At 39.9% G+C, this 22016-nt stretch overlaps 1 protein-coding gene across 1 annotated transcript; it reads right to left on the bottom strand.

The window, feature by feature from the left end:
• Positions 1 to 4694: 4694 nt before the first annotated feature.
• Positions 4695 to 5692, bottom strand: OR5AU1 (olfactory receptor family 5 subfamily AU member 1; the record flags this gene model as incomplete). The annotated part of the gene is given in 3 exon segments (XM_081229665.1): positions 4695 to 5477; positions 5479 to 5497; positions 5499 to 5692. Coding segments are annotated over 3 exon segments (933 nt in total). The 5' UTR covers positions 5630 to 5692.
• Between the last annotated feature and the right edge of the window lie 16324 nt (positions 5693 to 22016).

The following is a 22016-nucleotide window of genomic DNA, read 5'->3' on the forward strand; positions in this document are numbered from 1 at the left end:
TTAATGAATTCCAACTAGGATAAATGCAAAGAGATTAAAAAACAGACACATCATAATAAACCTGTTGAAAGATAAAGACAAAAAGAAAATATAGAAAATGGGGGTAGGAGGAATCTGCTCACAAGATACAGATTTATTGTAAAGATAAAGTAATTAAGACAGTGTGGTATCAGTGCAGAGAAATACAAATGGACCAATAAAACAAAATAGAGAACCAAGAAAAGGACTCATGCATATGTGGAATTTGATTTAGACAGAACTGGCATTGCAGATCCATGCGGTATTGAGTGCCTATGCAAGAAATGGTCTGGGACAATTTGGGTATTGATTTTGAAAAAAAAGAAATTTAATCCCAACCTAACAGCAAAACAAATGTGAAGGCAAAACTTTTAAAAACATTTAGAAGAAAACATAAGAGAATATCTTTATGATTTTACATTTGGGAAAGATTCTTAAGATACACATTAAAGGGCTTCCCTGGTGGCGCAGTGGTTGAGAGTCCGCCTGCCGATGCAGGGGACGGGGGTTCGTGCCCCAGTCCGGGAAGATCCCACATGCCATGGAGCGGCTGGGCCCATGAGCCATGGCCGCTGAGCTTTCGCGTCCAGAGCCTGTGCTCTGCAACGGGAGAGGCCACAACGGTGAGAGGCCCGCGTACCGCAAAAAAAAAAAAAAAGATACACATTTAAAAAATTCAAACCAAAAAAGAAAGTATTGCTAAATCTGCTCATATTAAAATTAAGACCTTCTGTTAATCAACACATCATAAAGAAAGTAAAAATAAATAACATATTTAGAAGACATAACTAGGTGAAGATACCTGCCACACATTCAACCAACAAAAGATTAGTTTTTAGCATACGAAAAACTAAAAAAAAAAAAAAAAGATGTAACTTATGAATAAGCACCCCCTAGTGATAGGCACAGAGTAAAGGGACAAAGTAGGTGATTAAATAGTTAATCCCACTAGGGAATTATAAATAAAGAAAAAGTATGGGAGATCTGTGTAAGTTAATGATCACTCAAGAAAGCAGGTTTGCTTAACCACAAAATCAAGCAGGCTTGCTTAGCAACAAAACCATGCATCAGAAGCATGAGACATGCCCCCAAATTATAAAACAATGGTGGCATGAGACCCACATCCTGCCCAGTGAGCTCAGTAAGTTAATGACTCCTAGGACATGCTCTCTGCACACATAAAAAACAATAATTTATGGAAAGGTGACATTTCAAAGTGAAAGACCCTTACTGTACTGAGACCTGAAATAATTTTTCCATAATGCCATGACAGTCCTGGCTTGACCATGTAGGGACAAGAAATCTCCCCTGCCCAACCTGGAGGAGGAGATGATGATGGAAGCATGACATCTACTCAAGAATGAGGAAGAAGGTGGTATTCCCCCCCTCCCCACTTTTCCTTTGATTATAAAAATGTAACCCACTAAGTACTCAGGGCAGCGCAATGCTCACCTGTCTGCTTGTAAGCCTCACAAGCGTCCTATTCTAATAAATCACTTCGTATCTATCACTTTGCTTTGAATTCTTTCTCCAAGGAGACATAAAGGACCAGAGCCCTCCGAAACGCCACCTAGTGGTTTCACTAGAAGATAAACAAGAATAGTTCTTAGTGAATCAGTAATATTGTCTCTTTAGCTGGATTGTGAGTGATTGCATTTTATTTTTAATCACTGTATGGTAGATAGACATGAATATGTTTAAAATATTCTTTTGTGGATTTTCAGTATTTAATAATGATAACATGACAAAAAAACCCAAAATAAATGAAAAGAAAACAGAAAGAAGGAATTAATAAAGAAAAACCTGACATTAATAAAATGGGAAGCTGATACATTGTAGAAATAAGAAAAACCAGAAAACAGAATGTTTTAAAAGGTTGATAAAATCTTCTGTTAAGCATTATTAAGGAAAATAAAACAAATATATGAAGAATGTATAAAGCAATATAACCACAGAAACACACAAAAGAAATAAAAGTAGCTAATACAGACTTAGGAAAGGTTTACTATGTGTCAGACAATGTTTTAGATATTATGTCATTTAAATTCCACAAGTATAAGTATTATGTCATTTAATTTTCACAACAGTTTTATACATGAGATAGCTTTTATTGTTACTTCTATTTCCCAAATGAGAAAAACTTAGTAGAGAGAGGTAAAAGAACTTCCCCAAGTTTACATTGCTAGTGAGTGACAGATCTGGGATTAGAATCTAGGCAGTGTACGTGTTTAATCCTTCCTCAACATTGTCTTTCTTCAAATGTTTATCTCATAGAATATTAGAGTCCAGAAGATCCTTACAGACCACTTAATCCATTTCTCTCATTTTGTGGTAGAGGATCTTTTTTTGGATTGTCCTAAAAAATGGAACAAACTCTCTGGAGAGACTTAGAAGAGTAAGTGCAGATGTTACTAACCTAAAAAACAAGTACAAAAATTATAAGAGAATGTTATGTGCAACTCATGGCAATAAATTTGACAACATAGAAGAAGGAAACAATTTTTGAGCAAAATACAAATGATGAAACTGACTTAATAAGCAGGGAAAAAACCTAAAATGAAACCAATAATGATATAAGAAATTGGAAGAGTAATTAAAGATCTACCTTTTAAAAACACACCAGTCTCAGATGGTTTTATAGCAGAGCATATATCATTTTTAAAGAACAGATATTCCTATCTTATTTAAATTATTCCACACTATAGGAAAAGAAGAACTTAAAATACATTTTATAAGACTAGCTTACACTTAATATTAAAACATAATAAAGATAATATGAAAGGATAATAGATCAACTTTATCTTTGAATACAGATGCAAATAGTCTAAATAAAATCTTTGCAAATCAAATCCAACATTCTATTAAAAGAAAATCATTTCATGACTAAGTAGGACGCCAGGAAACAGTAATAGTTTAACATTAGAAAATCTATGTCTTCAATTCACCATGGGAACAAAATAAAGGAGGAAGATCACATGATTATATCGAGTGATATAAGGCATTGTCAGCAGCCGTTTCTAATAATAACAGCTAATGTTTAAGTGCTTGCTATGTGCCAGGCGTCGGTTCTAAGTGCTTTGTTTGCATTAACGTACTTAATTTTCCTAACAACTGTATTGCTACAATCATTATTATTGCTATTTTACAAAAGAGAAAACTTGAACTCAGAGAGGTTAAATAATGTCCCACATATAGGAAATGATGGAGCCAGGATTTGAAGAAAGGTTGTGTTTCTCTAGAGCCCACATCCTTATCAGCTAGACTACACTGCCACTAAGAAAATCTCTAATTAGCACTAAAAAAAAGTCACTATCCTTAAATATGATCAACATTCATTATTGAAGGCTAACAGTAAACTCTACAATAAAAGGTGAAATTTCCATTAAAATTCAGGAACAAGTTCAGTGTCAGGAACTTTGTGTGGGTGTGTCAATATATATAGCACCATTCTTTCCCTTGTGATTCTGAACAATGTAGAAAAAGCATAAGATGTAATCAGGGAGAAAAATATCAGTCATATTACCATTAAAGGCTAGATTAGAGTTCATGGATTGCATCTGTGGGAAATGGACTTTGGAAACTAAACTCCAGAGTTAGGCAGACCTTGCTGACCCAGTCATGGAAGCACCGGCCCGAGGCAGGTCTCCCCTTGTCAGGGGACTAGCCAAGCGTGCCTGATTTATTTACCTCAAGTGTGTCAATGAGCACAGAGAACCCAGGAATATTATGTTTGATTGAGCTCCCTCTATGTGATCCTTCTTATTTAAAAAGATTTAATTTGATTCAATCACAACTTATAAACTATCAAGAACAAAGCAGGGACAACAAACCTTTGTGAATGGTGGAACATGTACTCCTCTCTCTCACTTTGTGAGAACTTAGGGACTGATAGAAAGGAAAAGATGGGGCGTGTGGCATGCAGGATCTTAGTTCCCCGACCAGGGACCAAACCCGTTCCCCCTGCAGTGCAAGTGCAGAGTCTTAATTGCTGGACCACCAGGGAAGTCCACAAATGCCTATCTTGTGCTGAATGATTTACATGCAATATCTCATTGAATGCTTAGTTTAAAACTCATACCAATTAAAGGATGAGATATCTGTGGCTCAGAAAAGCTAAGTAGCTTGCTCAAGTTTATCCAGTTTGGAAGTGACTAAGTAGTTATTTGGCCAGGAAAAAAAGTCAGTGAAGACAATAGAACATCATCTGAGCTTTTGAAATTGTTGTTACAGTCTCATTCAAATAATTAGTCAATCAAAAAAAATTTAAGTCAAGGAGTCAGCCTTTACAAAGAAGAGATTGTAAAGAATGGGGAAGATTTCCCCAAGATGTGAAGGTCTTCAAGTTAGTCAAGGGAAGATTTCATTATGAAGAATATAAATGTCAGTTTGTAATAATAAACTAAAATATTCACAAACATGGAAATATGAATGAAGCATCTGAACAAAGGCATGACTAAATATTGCCAGTGGGTCCAATTATGCAACAAGCTGACACGCCTTGCTTCTTTTTAGCCTTTATGACACCATCAATTCTTTCTGTGGCAGGTAGATGCAGAAGCACCTGCAGACCAGAGAGTGCCCCCTATAAATAGGGGTGAGCATGGGATTGTACTCAGGTTGGCACTACATAAAGTACCCTCAGTTTTCTAAAGATATGTGGTGATGAACTGAGAAGATCATTCCATTATTTTCCTTCCCCAGACCTTTCTTAAAGCGTCTTTCACATCCTTGTTTCTCAAAGAGTAGATAAGGGGGTTCAGCATTGAGATCACCACTGTGTAGATCACAGCAACCATGCGGTCTTGGGTCAGGGAGTGGCTGGACCCGGGGCACAGGTACATGAAAAGTGTTGTGCCATAGAAGAGCCACACAGCAGTGAAGTGGGAAGCACAGGTGGAAAAGGCCTTGAACCTGCCCTGGGCTGAGTTCCTTCCCAGGATGGTGATGAGAATGAAGAGGTAGGAGACCAAGATGGTGAGGGTACAGCTCAAAAGGTTGAAACCAGCAAAAATAAAGAGCAGGATTTCACACCGTGAAGTGTCCACACGTGACGGAGACAGGATGGGCGGTCCATCACAGAAGAAGTGAGTGACCACGTGAGCACCACAGAATTTCAGACTAAAGATACAGCTCATGTGGATTAGAGAACTGAGGAATTCTGCACTGTAGGAGCCCACAATCAGAGAGGCATAGACCTCAGGAGACATGGCAATTGAGTAGAGCAGGGGGTTACAAATGGCCGCATAGCGGTTGTAGGCCATGGCAGCAACGAGATAGCACTCACTGGTGACAAAACCCTCATAGAAAAACGTCTGAGCCATGCAGCCAGGATAAAAGATCACCTTCCTCTTGGCTAAGAAGTTCACCAGGGTCTGGGGGACAACTGTGGAGGAGTAGCAGAAATCCAAGAAGGAGAGGCTCTTCAGAAGGGAGTACACGGGTGTGTACAAGGTGGCACTCAACGTGGATCATAATGAATGATCAGATTCCCCAGCAGTGTGATAGTGTACATGCCCAGGAACACCATGAAGAGCAGCCTCTGGAGCCAGGGGTCACTGGTGAGGCCCAAGAGCTCAAACTCAATCCCTTGGCTCAGGTTTGCCCTTTCCATATTTCTCCAGTGCTCTGCGATGTGGAAAGATAGGACCACCAGAAATGAGGTGAAACACCCAGGGGCTCTCACTTGTTTAGTTCTGCCCTAAGGACAGCCTTCTGAAGATGATTATGATAGAACTTTGTCATAGAGAAGTCCTCCACTACTTGGCTGGTTGGTTAGTTAGGAAACATGACTTGAGCAGCAACGGAAAATATAAAAGAAGTATACACAGTTTGCTTTCTTAGGGATCTTAAAAAATTCTAAATAATGAAACCGTTACTTACCAAGTATTTATTGACCGTCTGCCATATGCTTAGCTCTGTGTTCTTCCTGTCAGGAATTCAAGAGTGTCTCACCTCAGGAAGTTTATATTCTAGAGACAGTATATTTTGCGTTTAGGCACACAGGTTCTGGTGTCAGAGTGCCAAGTTTCCAAGCTGGGACCTCACTACTAACTAGCTGTGTAAACTTGGGAATGTTTCTTAACCTCTCTGATTTTCAGTTTTTGGTAAAATAGGGATAATAGCACTAATCTCAAAAGCTTGTTTTAAAAATTCAATGACTTAATTCATGTAAAGCACTTGAACAAAGCCTGGCACATTGAGAAAGAATGTTAGCTTTTTTTTTTTTTTTTTTTCTTTTTGCGGTATGCGGGCCTCTCACTGTCGTGGCCTCTCCCGTTGCGGAGCACAGGCTCCGGACGCGCAGGCTCAGCGGCCATGGCTCACGGGCCCAGCCGCTCCGCGGCATATGGGATCCTCCCAGACCGGGGCACGAACCCGTATCCCCTGCATCGGCAGGCGGACTCTCAACCACTGCGCCACCAGGGAGGCCCCAAGAATGTTAGCTTTGATTATTCTTGTTGGAGAGATAGATCTAACACAAAACTAAACAACAATAAAATGAATAAATGAAACAATGACAAGATTTGGCAAGCAACCTACCACCAGACAAAATAGACAGAGACACGTGTACTAAGCAAGAGTGACTAAACAGGCCTTCAGAGGATCCTGAGTGTTCTAGAGGAGTTGAAGGTTGTTCATTGGCTCAGCTATAAAATTGCCTCTCAGAACTTGACCCAAGCCAGGCACTACCATGGGCTCTAAAGGTGATGGGGGTCGGGATGTGGAGAGATGGGGATGGTGGAGGGCTGTAGAGAGCGGGCTGAGACCTTGCACTCTCGGGAGCATCAGCCAAAGGGAAAATGCCACCCGTCGTTCACGAAGTCACCATCGTTTCCAGTGAGTAGACTCACCTTGTTCTCAAGGGCTGTTGGGCCAGCAGGGAAGGAACAGCCCCTCCCTAGGACTAGGGCTTTGTAAAAATGCCTTTTCTATTCAGAGAATGAACAAAGCCATGATGCATCACCTAAGCACCACACTCTCTTCTGCTGCATTGGCTGCTCTGTTCCTGAATTACCTCTGGGCTCTGGAGTCAGTTAAGTACCCTGTGCTCTTTGGTGAGGATCTTCAGTTGTGAAGATTTTGAAACCAGCAGATGTGATTGGGGTAGGATAGAAAGGGACAAAATTGAGCCCCCTCCTTCTGCCTTGAGGAGAGTAAATGAATAATACAGCTGTGAAAGATGTTGAGAGGATTCCAGAGAGGAAAGAGCTGTAATGAACAGGCAAAAGATTCTAGTTTTTCCCACTGGCAGACTTTCCAGAATCAGCAAACTGCCAGAGTAGCGGAAGACTCTGGACATATGGATAACTAAATTTACCTGTCAAGTAGGTAATGAAGGCACTATGGCTGTTGATAGAACACTGTGAGTGGTGAATGGTGACAAGAAGAAAGCATTGTAATGCCCGAAGAGATAACATGCCCTAATGAAGTTAAGACACAAAATACGAGGGCAAATTTGAATACCAAATTGGAGCCTTGGTAACTTCTTTTAGAGCACGTGGAGTATAACTGATTTATTTGGTCACTGAGATGTAACATTCAGCCATTCTTAACCCAACAGTTTCTAGTTTATAATAAACCCCATTATTGCAGGAATGTGGACAGCCCTAGATTTGGGTTGCAGATGTCATTGGCCCTATTGGTGTCAAAAGCCAACTCAGCTTCAAGGCAAATTACAAGGATTTCAAAGAATTGACTGTAAAAATCCTAGGATGGAATAATTTACAGGAACTTCAAGGAAGTTGAGGAATTGTTGCTAAGAGTGAAGTAGAACTTCTTAAGACGCAGCTTCATATCTTCTTCCTCAGTTGACTGTTTCAGTGTGGGTAATGAGTCTGCAAGTACCTCTCTGATTCAAAGAATGGACAAAAGCAGAGAAGAGAAGGAATGTGGCCAACACTCAGGCAGGGAGGTGGGTTGGAATAGGGTAGGGTAGGGTGGTGGTTAATACAATGGGTAGCTGATCAGAGCCTCTGATTTATTACTTGCTTTAAATCTACTCTCTCTTTCTATTCTTCTCCCCTTTCCTCTCTCATCTCTCTTCTCCAGCCTGCACTGAATTCAAAACTATTCAGAATATAGAGAGTTAGTCAAGCAAGAGATTGTGGAGAAGTTGACATCTCTGACAGTCTTTCAAAGGATGCTGGAGTAACCACTATTTCTGTTGGCTGCAGTTTGTACCTGTGAATGAAAACGAGGAAGAAAATTTGAGTGGTCTTATCATATGGAAACGGATTGTGGAGTGGAGTGTTTAGGAGTGAGCAGTTGCCTGGTGCCTGTAGATGAGGGAGAAGTAAGCAAGGGATTTTATTTCTACCTGCTTCTTGGCCCTCCTCCTTGGGCTAGCAGAGTGGGGGTACAACGGAGAGCCGGCAGTCAGAGGGAGCAGCCAGTATCTCTGAGCAACAGTGATCCGAAGCAATGGTTTTTTTTTTTTTGCGGTACGCGGGCCTCTCACTGTTGTGGCCTCTCCCGTTGCGGAGCACAGGCTCCGGACGCACAGGCTCAGCGGCCATGGCTCATGGGCCCAGCCGCTCCACGGCATGTGGGATCTTCCCAGACCGGGGCACGAACCCGTGTCCCTTGCATCGGCAGGCAGACTCTCAACCACTGTGCCACCAGGGAAGCCCCCAAAGCAATGGTTCTTAAACATTAAGGTGCCCTGCCCAAGGTTCACTGGAGAAGCTTGTTTCTGTGCAGATTCCAGGTCCCAATCTCAGAAAATGTGAGCCAGTAAGTCTATAGCCAGGCCCCCAAGTCTGGTGAATCTGAAACAGGTGGTTGCTGAACCATTCTTTAAGAAACACTAAACCATGGGGTAACTTCCCCCGAGCCACATATAAATATCTGTTCTAAGTTGCTAGAATTCTCCATGTCCTGGAAAATCAGATCAGCCTGTGGGGTAGGATGGTTGTCCTGGACATTCTCTTCCTTCCAGGATATGTGTCAGTAGTTAACAGTTCCCAGAAATCTGAGTACTACCTGACGATAATCAAACACCAGCGAATTTCCTCCTTCAAGGTTGCCTGAGATGTCCTTAAGCAAACCATTTAATTCCAACAAAGCATGTGACTTGGTGGCAGAGCTATTGCTCTGGGGTCAGAACACAAGCCTTCATTAGAAAAACAGTAAAGACAAAGCCAGACTCATTCGGTCCATAGACTGAGTCTGGGGATCAGAGCCTGCTACTGACATTAACCTCCCACGTGGTGAGGGGAGGGAGGCAGCCCCCTCTCTGAGAGGCACTCACAGCTTATCCTGTACTGGGAAGAGACACCCCAGAGCCATCTTTTCCCCTGGGCGGCCCATCAGGTCACAGCTGGGGAGGACGATGTGTTCGTTAATGAGGGCTTAGCAGGCAGGTGAGGAAGTGAGAATAACTGGTCCCATGTAGATCCATTAACATGTTTGCAAAGTTACTAGCTCCTCTACCCTTGAGGAATCTGGCGATTGGGAAACTGGAAATGAAGGAATGGTTCCACACTAGATATCTGACAATACACTGATCATTAGCCCCAAAGGACTTCTCTACCTCAACCCCAAACTGAACTCTTGTGTAATTATTATCTGTATTTCTTCTACACTGGAAAACAAAGTTTTTACAGTTTTTCTTTCTTTTATTCCAGTTACCCAATGTACACTGGGACCTAGATTACAGCTGAGGACCTCTATACCCATCAAGATCATAATAAAATTAGAGGTATGTGATTTACTTAACAAATACTCAGGGATTTTCTAGGGATCTTTCGGTTATTGATTTCTAATTTAATAACGTGATCAGAGAACATCCTTTGTATGTCTTGAATGCTTTTGAATTTATTGAGATTTGTTTATGGCCCACCCAGAATATGATGTATTTTGATGAATGTTCCATGACCACTTGAAAAGAATTATATTCTGTGGTTGTTAGGTTAAGTGGTCTATCATTGTCAGGTCATATTCCTTGATAGCGTTGTTCAAGTCTACTATATCCTTTCTAATTTTCTGCCTACTTGTTCTATCAAGAGTTGAAAGGGGGGGCTTCCCTGGTGGCGCAGTGGTTGAGAGTCCGCCTGCCGATGCAGGGGACACGGGTTCGTGCCCCGGTCCGGGAAGATCCCACATGCCGCGGAGCGGCTGGGCCCGTGAGCCATGGCCGCTGAGCCTGCACGTCCGGAGCCTGTGCTCCGCAACAGGAGAGGCCACAACAGTGAGAGGCCCGCGTACTGCAAAAAAAAAAAAAAAAAAAAAAAAAAAAAAAAAAAAAAGAGTTGAAAGGGGAGTACATTGAAATCTCTAACTGTAATTGTGAATTTGTTGATTTCTCCTTGCGTTTTTCAGTTTTGCTTCATGTATTTCGAAGTTTTGTTATAAGGTGCATAAACATTTAAGATTGTTATGTCCTCTTGATAAATTTCCCCACTTACATTATAAAATGACCTTCTTTATGCCCGCTAATATTTTGGCTCTGAAACATACTTTTTAATACTGTCACTACAGTTTTATTTTGATTACTCAGCATGGTATATCTTTTTTCATTTCTTTACTGCTAACCCTGTATTCCCAACTTTTCTGCACCATTACGTTTGCAGAATTTCCCCAGGCGGACCTGAAATCTTGGTCTTCCAGGATCATGATATGCCTGGAAAATTGATTTCAGATGTACCTTGACACACAGTAAGCATTCAGAAATATTTGGGGGCTTTATCAGAAGAGCTGGTATGGGCTAGGCAGAAATCAAACAAACCCTGTGAAAGGCAACTTTGCAAAGGATGGGATGGGAGCCTCACCCCAATCAGATGGTATCATAGGCAGCCTTTGTGGAGCCCTGAAAGCCAGAGATGATTGTCACTGTGATAGAGTGCTGCTGCATCTTCTTCTCCATGCAGGTATCTTTATTCAGTTGATTTCTCACATCCTTTACTTACAGTAAAGGAATTTTTGCCCTTTATTTGCGTCTGTTAGCTTGTTTCACATTAAAATCACTTTGGGGAACCAACACTCAAAGTTCAGGTGTGTGTGGCTTTTGTAAACAGCATATATCTAGAATATTCTCTTTTAACTAATCAGAGTATCTGTTTTTATATAGGTGAGATTTTGGGGTATTGGTTTTTTGCTTTTCAACTTTTGGGGCTTACAGGTATATTGAATTTGTTTTATTTCTCACCTTGAGTTTTCCATTTATCATACTTTTTCCAGTTTGCTTCCCTCCCCCACCCTCTGATCCTGTTCCTGTTTCCTTTTGGATTAAGTTTTCTTTTTTTGTAATGTATGTTTTTCCCCTTCTACTGATTCCTCTATTTCTATTAGTAGCTATCCTTAAATATTTAACAATGATATTTAGTTTAACAAAGTATCAAATATGATTAAATCCATAAGTTCATGATGATATTTAAATTAATTGGTCACTGGATTAGTTATCTATTGTCACACAACAGATTATCTCAATAAACATTCATTTTCTTATACTTTTGGAAGTGACACAGTACTGTAATTTTTGCAGTATCCTCCTGGTTACACAGGTCAGCCCCATTCACTGTGGGAGTGGACTACACAAGGGCATCAATACCAGGAGCTGAGAATCACTGGGGCCATCTCAAAGACTGGCTATCATAGTCCTCCCTCTGGTCCTCACTGATTCATGTCCAACTTACACATGAATATACGCTCAAAATATACTCACCCCCTCCCAAGAATCCCAAAAGTCATGTTCCATTACAGTATCAGCTCAAGGTCCACAATCACGTCATCTAAGTCAGGTACAGGTATGGATGAAGTGCATCATATGTGGTTTCTTACATAGAGTTTCTTGAGTACAGTTCCTCTCAATCGTAAGATTAGTGAGCTAAACACACAAGTTACATCTGGCTTCTACACATACAAAACACATAATGGCAGGACAGGTATGGGAAAACCACTATAGAAAAAATGGGGGTTAGAGGAAGGTGGGCACACAAGAGTCACTGAGGCACAAAAATTCTAAAATCCAGTAAGACACTTGTTGGCAAGTCCTTGATTAGGACTCAAATCCTAGGAATAATTCTCTGTGGCTCTTGGCTCCACTCTGAGATTATAGTTCTGCCCACTAAATTATCCTTCATTTTATATGAAAGCTAGCCTGTGTTTGTAGCTGAGTAGTTTTCTTAGCTTGCTTCCTGTCTGAAGGAGTTTGGGGATTGAAAGACTTCTCTTCATTTTCTACTGTCTTACAGTTCAAGCTGGTGGTGATTCTGCCACCATGACATTCTTAAAAACTTAACAAATCTCTATGAGATAACACTCTACCTTGAACCTCTGCTGAGACTGCTGAGGGCCTACACTCTGAAGCTTCCTGGAAGTCCTATCATTTGTCTGAACTGTTCTCTGAGGCACCACCTTGGATCTTCCTAAGGTCTTAATGAAAGATTTTACTGTCACCCTCAGCTTCATCTTTATTGATTGATTGATCGATCGATTGATTGATTGGCTGCACGCAGCTTGCGGGATCTTAGTTCCCTGACCAGGGATTGAAACTGGGCCCTCGGCAGTGAGAGCATGCACTCCTAAGCACTGGACCACCAGGGAATTCCCAGATCACCCATTTCATTAGGTACATTTTCTACCACCTACACTACTGTAACAACAGAGTTGCTAAACTCTCTGCCAATGCATAACACAGATTTTTTTTTCTCCAGTTTCCAATAACACTATCCTCATGTTTATTTAAGTCCCATTGGCAGCCTTCTCCAAAGGCTATCAGAGTTTTGCTAACAGTCTCCTCAAAGCCTTTTAGACTTTCACTGATACTTTCCTCAAAGTTCTTTCAGCTTCCTCCCACCGTACTGTCAAAGACACTATAACTTTTCAACGTCTCACTTCCATGTACCAAAGTCTGTATTACTTATCTGTTGCTGTGTAATAAATTGTCCTAAAATTTAGCAGCTTAAAAGAACAATAAACACTTAGTATTTCACATGATTTCTGCTGGTCAGAAATTTGAGAGACCTTGGCTCTCACCACCAGGAAAGTCCGTCAGGTGGATTCTTAACCACTGCATCACCAGGGAAGTCCAAAAAACATTCTTAAAGAACATAACTTACCAAAACAAAGAGGAAATAGATAATCAGAATAGTCCTAAAGCTAATAAAAATTTTTATCCATTATTGAAAATTTCCGGGACTTCCCTGGTGGCATAGTGGTTAAGAATCTGCCTGCCAATGCAGGGGACATGGGTTGGAGCCCTGGTCTGGGAAGATCCCACATGCCGTGGAACAACTAAGCCTGTGTGCCACAACTACTGAGCCTGCTCTCTAGAGCCCATAAGCCACAACTACTGAGCCTGTGTGCCACAACTACTGAACCCCACATGCCCTAGAGCCCGTGCTCCACAAAAAGAGAAGCCACCGCAGTGAGAAGCCTGCGCACAGCAACAAAGACTGAAAGCAGCCAAATAAATAAATAAATAAATAAATTTAAAAAAATTCCCTACAAAGAAAAGTCTAGGCCCAGATGGCTTATCAGTAAAATTTCCCAAATATTTAAAGAATAAATAACATCTATATTACACAAAAAATTCCAGGGGATAGAAAAAGAGGAAATTCTGTTCAGTTCATTGGAAGAGGCCAGCATAACCTTGACCACCAAACTTGAAAAACACTGTAAGAAAAGAACCTACAGGTCAATTTCTCTCCTGAACATAGATACAAAAATCCTAAATAAAATATTACTAAAGCGAAGACGGCAATATATAAAAAAGGTAAATCTTACATCAAGTTGATTTTATTCTAGTAATGCAAAGTTGATTTAACATTCAAGATAGAATCTAAAGAAAGGGTACAAATGAACTTATTTATAAAACAAAAGTAGAGTCACAGATGTAGAAAACAAATTTATGGTTACTGCGGGTAAGGGTGGGGAGGGATAAATTGGGAGATTGGGACTGACATATACACACTACTATATATAAAACAGATAACTAATAAGGACCTACTGTATAGCACAGGGAACTCTACTCAATACTATGTAAGGGCCTATATGGGAAAAGAATCTAAAAAAAGAGTGGATATATGTATATATATAACTGATTCAATTTGCTGTACATCTGAAACTAACACAACATTGTAAATCAACTATACTCCAATAAAAATTTTTTTAAAAAATTCACAATAAAGGCTAAAATATATAATTGTCACAATTGATGGAGAGTAAGCATTTGATAAAATTCCATATCCACTCATGATTTTTAAAAACCTTTGCAAACTAGTGATAAAAAAGAATATCCTTAATCTAACAAAAGATAAATACAAAAACTTTACAGCAAGCAGCACATTTATTGGCTTTATTAAAATCCAATAAATAGTAAAAATTTTCTCCCTGAGATCAGGAATGAAGCAGGGTTGTCCTCGATCACAATTTTGTTTTGATATTGAACTGAACAATTTGTATTCAATAGTGTGTAATAGGCAGGAAGAAGAAATAAGAGGTATTGAAAAAGAAGAAACAAAACTTTTATTATTCACAGACATGATTGAATACATAGAAAGTCCAAAATGAATCTACAGAATTAATAATTTAATTTTACAAGGACCTGAATACAAAGTTAATGCATAAAAAATAAATTATTAGAAAAGATCATTAGAAAATGAAACATCAAATGATAGCATTTCTACTGGTATCCAAAATTAATGACTTCTAATGACAGATGTATATGAAAGCTACTACATAATACTAAAACTAAAGAAGACTAAATAAATAGTTATATTATTTTCATAGATTAGGAGATTCAAAATTATAAAAATTCATTCCATTTTGATCTACAGATTACATTCAGTCCCACTCAAAATCCCAGCAGTTTGTCTTTGGAAATTGCAAGCTGATTTTAAAATTATTACATATTTTTGGGGCTTCCCTGGTGGCACAGTGGTTGAGAGTCCGCCTGCCGATGCAGGGGACATGGATTTGTGCCCCGGTCCGGGAAGATCCCACATACCGTGGAGCGGCTGGGCCCGTGAGCCATGGCCGCTGAGCCTGCGCGTCCGGAGCCTGTGCTCCGCAACGGGAGAGGCCACAACAGTGAGAGGCCCACGTACCACAAAAAAAAAAAAAAAAAAGTTATTACAGATTTTTAATTTTTTTAATTTTAATTTTTTTTATTTTTTATTTTATTTATTTTTTATTTTTTATTTTTTTGCAGTACGCGGGCCTCTCACTGTTGTGGCCTCTCCCGTTGCGGAGCACAGGCTCCGGATGCGCAGGCTCAGCGGCCATGGCTCACGAACCCAGCCGCTCCGCGGCATGTGGGATCTTCCCAGACGGGGGCACGAACCCATGTCCCCTGCATCAGCAGGCGGACTCTCAACCACTGTGCCACCAGGGAAGCCCATTACAGATTTTTTAAAAAGGCCTTCCCCAAATCCTCTCTTTAGCCAAAGGACTGGCAAAGGGTGGCCTAGCAGAATAGAAAATCTTTGGAAAATATTCACACTACTGCAAACCACCATAGCAAAAACTGCAATCAGCAGTCCCAAATGAGGAACCTAGAGTTCCAACCCATCCAGCAGTAATGAGGCACCATTCTCCCTCCCTGCAGAAGCTGAGTGGAGGGTCTAGACTTCCATTCCTGCCTGACAGTAACAAAGCGCCCCTCTGGATAACCATGATGTCAGTAGAGGCTGAATCAAAAGTCTAAATTTCTACCGCTACACAGCAGTAATGAAGCATTTCTCCCCATGTAGGCAGAGGCTGAGTGGAAAGCATAAACTTTCACCCCCACCCAGTGGAAAAAAGAGGTGTCCTCCCTTACCCCACCAGCAAGGTGTCATTGGAGGCCTGCTAAAAGACAAGATTTAAATAAGATCCAGAAAATCATAAAATAATACCCAGTATGTCCAGGATACAATAAAAAAAAGTTGTCATACCAAGAACCAAGGAAAGCCTCAACTTCAATGAGGCAACACCAAATGAACACCAAAATGACACTGTTGGAATTATCTTAGAAAGATTTTAAAGCAACCATCATAAAAATACTTCAATGAGAAATTATAAACATGCTTAAAACAAGTGAAAGAGGGCTTCCCTGGTGGCGCAGTGGTTGAGAGTCTGCCTGCTGATGCAGGGGACACGGGTTTGTGCCCCGGTCTTGGAAGATCCCACATGCTGTGGAGCGGCTAGGCCCGTGAGCCATGGTCACTGAGCCTGCACATCCAGAGCCTGTGCTCTGCAACAGGAGAGGCCACAACAGTGAGAGGCCCACGTACCACAAAAAAAAACAAGTGAAAGAAAGGAAATCTCAGCAAAGAAATAGAAGATATAAATAAGAACCAAATTCCATTTCCATGGAAATCTAAATTTCCAATTTAGAACTTAAAAATAACTGAAATTTAAAACTAACTGGATGGGCTAAAATAGTACAAATGGAGATGACAGAGGAAAGAATATGTAAATGTGAAGATAGAACAATAGAAGCTACCCTATCTAAACAACAAACAGGGAGAAAAGGGACAAAATTAAAAAAAAAAAAACCGGGCTTCCCTGGTGGCGCAGTGGTTGAGAGTCCGCCTGCCGATGCAGGGGACACGGGTTCGTGTCCCGGTCCGGGAAGATCCCACGTGCCGTGGAGCGGCTGGGCCCGTGAGCCATGGCCGTTGGGCCTGCGCGTCCGGAGCCTGTGCTCCGCAACGGGAGAGGCCACAACAGTGAGAGGCCCGCATACAGCAAAAAAAAAAAAAAAAAAAAAAAAAAAACCAAACTAAACAAAGAAAACACCACCAACAACAGAAAAAAAAAAAAAAAAAAAACAAGAAAAACCCCCAAATCCCCAAAACCTCAGGTACTTGTGGGATGATAACAAAAGATCTAACATTTGTATGATCAGAGTCCCAGAAGAACAGAAAGAGAATGAGAATTTTTACATTAAAAAAAAAAGCTAAATTTCCCCCAAATTAGGTGACAGGCATAAACCTACAGATTCAAGAAGCCTAGCAAATAATTCCTAACAAGATGAACCCAAAGAAATTCACACAGAGAACATCATAATCAAAACTTTTGTTATCTAAGAATGAAGAACACCATCTTGAAAGCACCTAGAGAGAAAAGATACATTACCTATGGGGGAATAAGAATTCAAATATTAGACTTCTCATGAGAAATCATGGAAGCCAGAAAGGAGTGGCACACTTCAAGTGCTGGAAGAATGGTCAGCCATGAATCTTTATCCAGGGAAAATATCCCTCAGGAAGGAAAGTTAAATAAAGATATTTTCAACTGAGGTAAAACAAAAATTTTTGTCAACCAACCTATTCTAAAGAATAAAGCAAGTTCTTGAAAAAGAATGGATCTTGAAAAAGAAACTTTGGAATATTAGTAATGAAAAACAGGAAAATGAAAAGGGTAAAAATATGACTAAAGGTAATACACTATCCTTCTCTTGAAATAAAAAAAAATTCTGTTTGATGGTTGAAGCAAAAATAAAATTGTCTGATGTGGTTCTCTATGTAGGTAAAGGAAATATTTAAGACAATTTTATGATGAAGGAACAGGGTAAAGGGATCTAAATAAAGTTTCCAAATTTTGCTCAAAATGGTAAAATAAAAGCAGTAGACTATGGACTTCCCTGGTGGCACAGTGGTTTAGAATCTGCATGCCAATGCAGGGGACACGGGAGCCCTGGTCTGGGACGATCCCACATGCCATGGAGCAACTAAGCCCATGCACCACAACTACTGAGCCTGCACTCTAGAGCCCACGAACCACAACTACTGAGCCCACATGCTGCAATTACTAAAGCTCGCATGCCTAGAGCCTGTGCTCCACAACAAGAGAAGCCACCACAATGAGAAGCCCACACACTGCAACAAAGAGTAGCCCCTGCTCGCCGCAACTAGAGAAAGCCTGCGCACTGCAACAAAGACCCAACACAGCCAAAAATAAATAAATTAAATAAATAAAAAAATTTTTAAATGCAGTAGACTGTGGTCAGTTTTGTATGTATAATGTAATATCTAAGCAATCTCTAAAAATCTCTATAGAAATCTATCAACAGAGTGAAAACACAATGCACAAAATGAAAGAAACTCTTTGATTATAGCTCATAAGGAATTGATGATATCCAGAATTCATAAAGGACTTCTATAATCCAACAAGAATGAAACAAACAAGTCAATTAAAAAATGGGCAAAGGAATTGAATAGACTTAATCCAAAGAACATATAAAAATGACCAATAAGCACAGCAAAAATGCTCAACATCATTAATCATTAGCGAAATGCAAATCAAAACCACAGAATTCCCTGGTAGTCCAGGGGTTAGGACTCTGTGCTTCCACTGCAGGGGGCACAGGATTGATCCCTTGTCAGGGAATTAAGATCCTACATGATGTGGTGTGGCAATAAATAAATAAGTAAATAAATAAATAAATAAAAATAAAAAACATTAAAAAAAAGAGACTTTATAAAAAACCCCACTTTTTTACATCTTTATTGGAGTATAATTGCTTAACAATGGTGTGTTAGTTTCTGCTTTGTAACAAAGTGAATCAGTTATACATATACATATGTTCCCATATCCCCTCCCTCTTGCGTCTCCCTCCCACCCTCTGTATCCCACCCCTCCAGGCGGTCACAAAGCACCGAGCTGATCTCCCTGTGCTATGTGGCTGCTTCCCACTAGCTATCTACCTTACGTTTGGTAGTGTATATATGTCCATGCCTCTCTTTCGCTTTGTCACAGCTTACCCTTCCCCTCCCCATATCCTCAAGTCCATTCTCTAGTAGGTCTGTGTCTTTATTCCTGTCTTACCCCTATGTTCTTCAGGACATTTTTTCTTCTTAAATTCCATATATATGTGTCAGCATACAGTATTTGTCTTTCTCTTTCTGACTTACTTCACTCTGCATGACAGACTCTAGGTCCATCCACCTCATTACAAATAACTCAATTTCATTTCTTTTTATGGCTGAGTAATATTCCATTGTATATATGTGCCACATCTTCTTTATCCATTCATCCGATGATGGACACTTAGGTTGTTTCCATCTCCAGGCTATTGTAAATAGGACTGCTATGAACATTTTGGTACATGACTCTTTTTGAATTATGGTTTTCTCAGGGTATATGCCCAGTAGTGGGATTACTGGGTCATATGGTAGTTCTATTTTTAGTTTTCTAAGGAACCTCCATACTGTTCTCCATAGTGGCTGTACCAATTCACATTCCCACCAGCAGTGCAAGAGTATTCCCTTTTTTCCACACCCTCTCCAGCATTTATTGTTTCTAGATTTTTTGATGATGGCCATTCTGACTGGTGTGAGATGATATCTCATTGTAGTTTTGATTTACATTTCTCTAATGATTAAAGATGTTGAGCATCCTTTCATGTGTTTGTTGGCAGTCTGTATATCTTCTGTGGAGAAATGTCTATTTAGGTCTTCTGCCCATTTTTGGATTGGGTTGTTTGTTTTTTTGTTATTGAGCTGCATGAGCTGTTTATAAATTTTGGAGATTAATCCTTTGTCAGTTGCTTCATTTGCAAATATTTTCTCCCATTCTGAGGGTTGTCTTTTGGTCTTGTTTATGGTTTCCTTTGCTGTGCAAAAGCTTTTAAGTTTCATTAGGCCCCATGTGTTTATTTTTGTCTTTATTTCCATTTCTCTAGGAGGTGGGTCCAAAAGGATCTTGCTGTGATTTATGTCATAGAGTCTTCTGCCTATGTTTTCCTCTAAGAGTTTGATAGTGTCTGGCCTTACATTTAGGTCTTTAATCCATTTTGAGCTTATTTTTGTGTATGGTGTTAGGGAGTGATCTAATCTCATACTTTTACATGTCCCTGCCCAGTTTTCCCAGCACCACTTATTGAAGAGACTGTCCTTTCTCCACTGTACATTCCTGCCTCCTTTATCAAAGATAAGGTGACCATATGTGCGTGGGTTTATCTCTGGGCTTTCTATCCTGTTCCATTGATCTATATTTCTGTTTTTGTGCCAGTACCATATTATCTTGATTACTGTAGCTTTGTAGTATAGTCTGAAGTCAGGGAGCCTGATTCCTCCAGCTCCATTTTTCATTCTCAAGATTGCTTTGGCTATTCGGGATCTTTTGTGTTTCCATACAAATTGTGAAATTTTTTGTTCTAGTTCTATGAAAAATGCCAGTGGTAGTTTGATAGTGATTGCATTGAATCTGTAGATTGCTTTGGGTAGTAGAGTCATTTTCACAATGTTGATTCTTCCAATCCAAGAACATGGTATATCTCTCCATCTATTTGTATCATATTTAATTTCTTTCATCAGTGTCTTATAATTTTCTGCATACAGGTCTTTTGTCTCCTTAGGTAGGTTTATTCCTAGATATTTTATTCTTTTTGTTGCAATGGTAAATGGGAGTGTTTTCTTGATTTCACTTTCAGATTTTTCATCATTAGTATATAGGAATGCCAGAGATTTCTGTGCATTAATTTTGTATCCTGCTATTTTACCAAATTCATTGATTAGCTCTAGTAGTTTTCTGGTAGCATCTTTAGGATTCTCTATGTATAGTATCATGTCATCTGCAAACAGTGACAGCCTTACTTCTTCTTTTCCGATTTGTATTCCTTTTATTTCCTTTTCTTCTCTGATTGCTGTGGCTAAAACTTCCAAAACTAGGTTGAATAAGAGTGGTGAGAGTGGGCAGCCTTGTCTTGTTCCTGATCTTAGTGGAAATGGTTTCAGTTTTTCACCATTGAGGACAATGTTGGCTGTGGGTTTGTCATATATGGCCTTTATTATGTTGAGGAAAGCTCCCTCTATGCCTACTTTCTGCAGGGTTTTTATCATAAATGGGTGTTGAATTTTGTCGAAAGCTTTCTCTGCCTCTATTGAGATGATCATATGGTTTTTCTCCTTCAATTTGTTAATATGGTGTATCACGTTGATTGATTTGCATATATTGAAGAATCCTTGCATTCCTGGAATAAACCCCACTTGATCATGGTGTATGATCCTTTTAATGTGCTGTTGGATTCTGTTTGCTAGTATTTTGTTGAGGATTTTTGCATCTATGTTCATCAGTGATATTGGCCTGTAGTTTTCTTTCTTTGTGACATCCTTGTCTGGTTTTGGTATCAAGGTGAGATACCACTTCACATCTTTTAGGATGGCTATCATCAGAAGAAGAAAGAAAGAAAACAAATAACAAGTGTTAGTGAGGATGTGGAGAAATCTGAACCTTTGTGCATTGCTGGTGGGAATTTAAAACGGTGCAGCCAAGGGAATTCCCTGGTGGTCCAGGGGTTAGGACTCGGTGCTCTCACTGCCAGGGGTCCGGGTTTGATCCCTGGTTGGGGAACTAAGATCCCACAAGTCACATGGTACAGCTAAAAAATGGTGCAGCCACTGTAGAAAATGGTGTGACAACACCTCAAAAAATTAAACAGAATTCCCATATGATCCAGCAATTCTACTTCAAAGTATATAGCCCAAAAAAGTGATAGCAGAAACTTGAATAGATATTTGTACATCCATGTTCATAGCAGCATTATTCACAATAGTCAATAGGTAGAAGCAAACCAGTGTCCATTAAGCAGATGGATAAACAAAAGTGGTATATGAAAAAAAAGTGGTATATATACCTAGGAATAAACCTACCTAAGGAGGCAAAAGACCTGTACTCTGAAAACTGTAAGATGATGATGAAAGAAATTAAAGATGACACAAACAGATGGAAAGATATACCATGTTCTTGGTTTTTTTTTTTTTCACCTTTTCAAGAACTTTATTTTAGAATTGACTTTTTCCCCTTATATATATATTTTTTAACATCGTTATTGGAGTACAATTGCTTTACAATGGTGTGTTAGTTTCTGCTTTATAACATAGTGAATGAGCTATACATTTACATATATCCCCATATCTCCTCCCTCTTGCGTCTCCCTGCCACCGTCCCTATCCCACTCCTCTAGGTGGTCACAAAGCACCGAGCTGATCTCCCTGTGCTATGTGGCTGCTTCCCACTACCTATTTTACATTTGGTAATATATATAAGTCCATGCCACTCTCTCACTTTAT

This window comes from Mesoplodon bidens (assembly GCF_964165515.1).
Source record: "Mesoplodon bidens genome assembly, chromosome: 3".
Lineage (NCBI taxonomy): Eukaryota > Metazoa > Chordata > Mammalia > Artiodactyla > Ziphiidae > Mesoplodon > Mesoplodon bidens.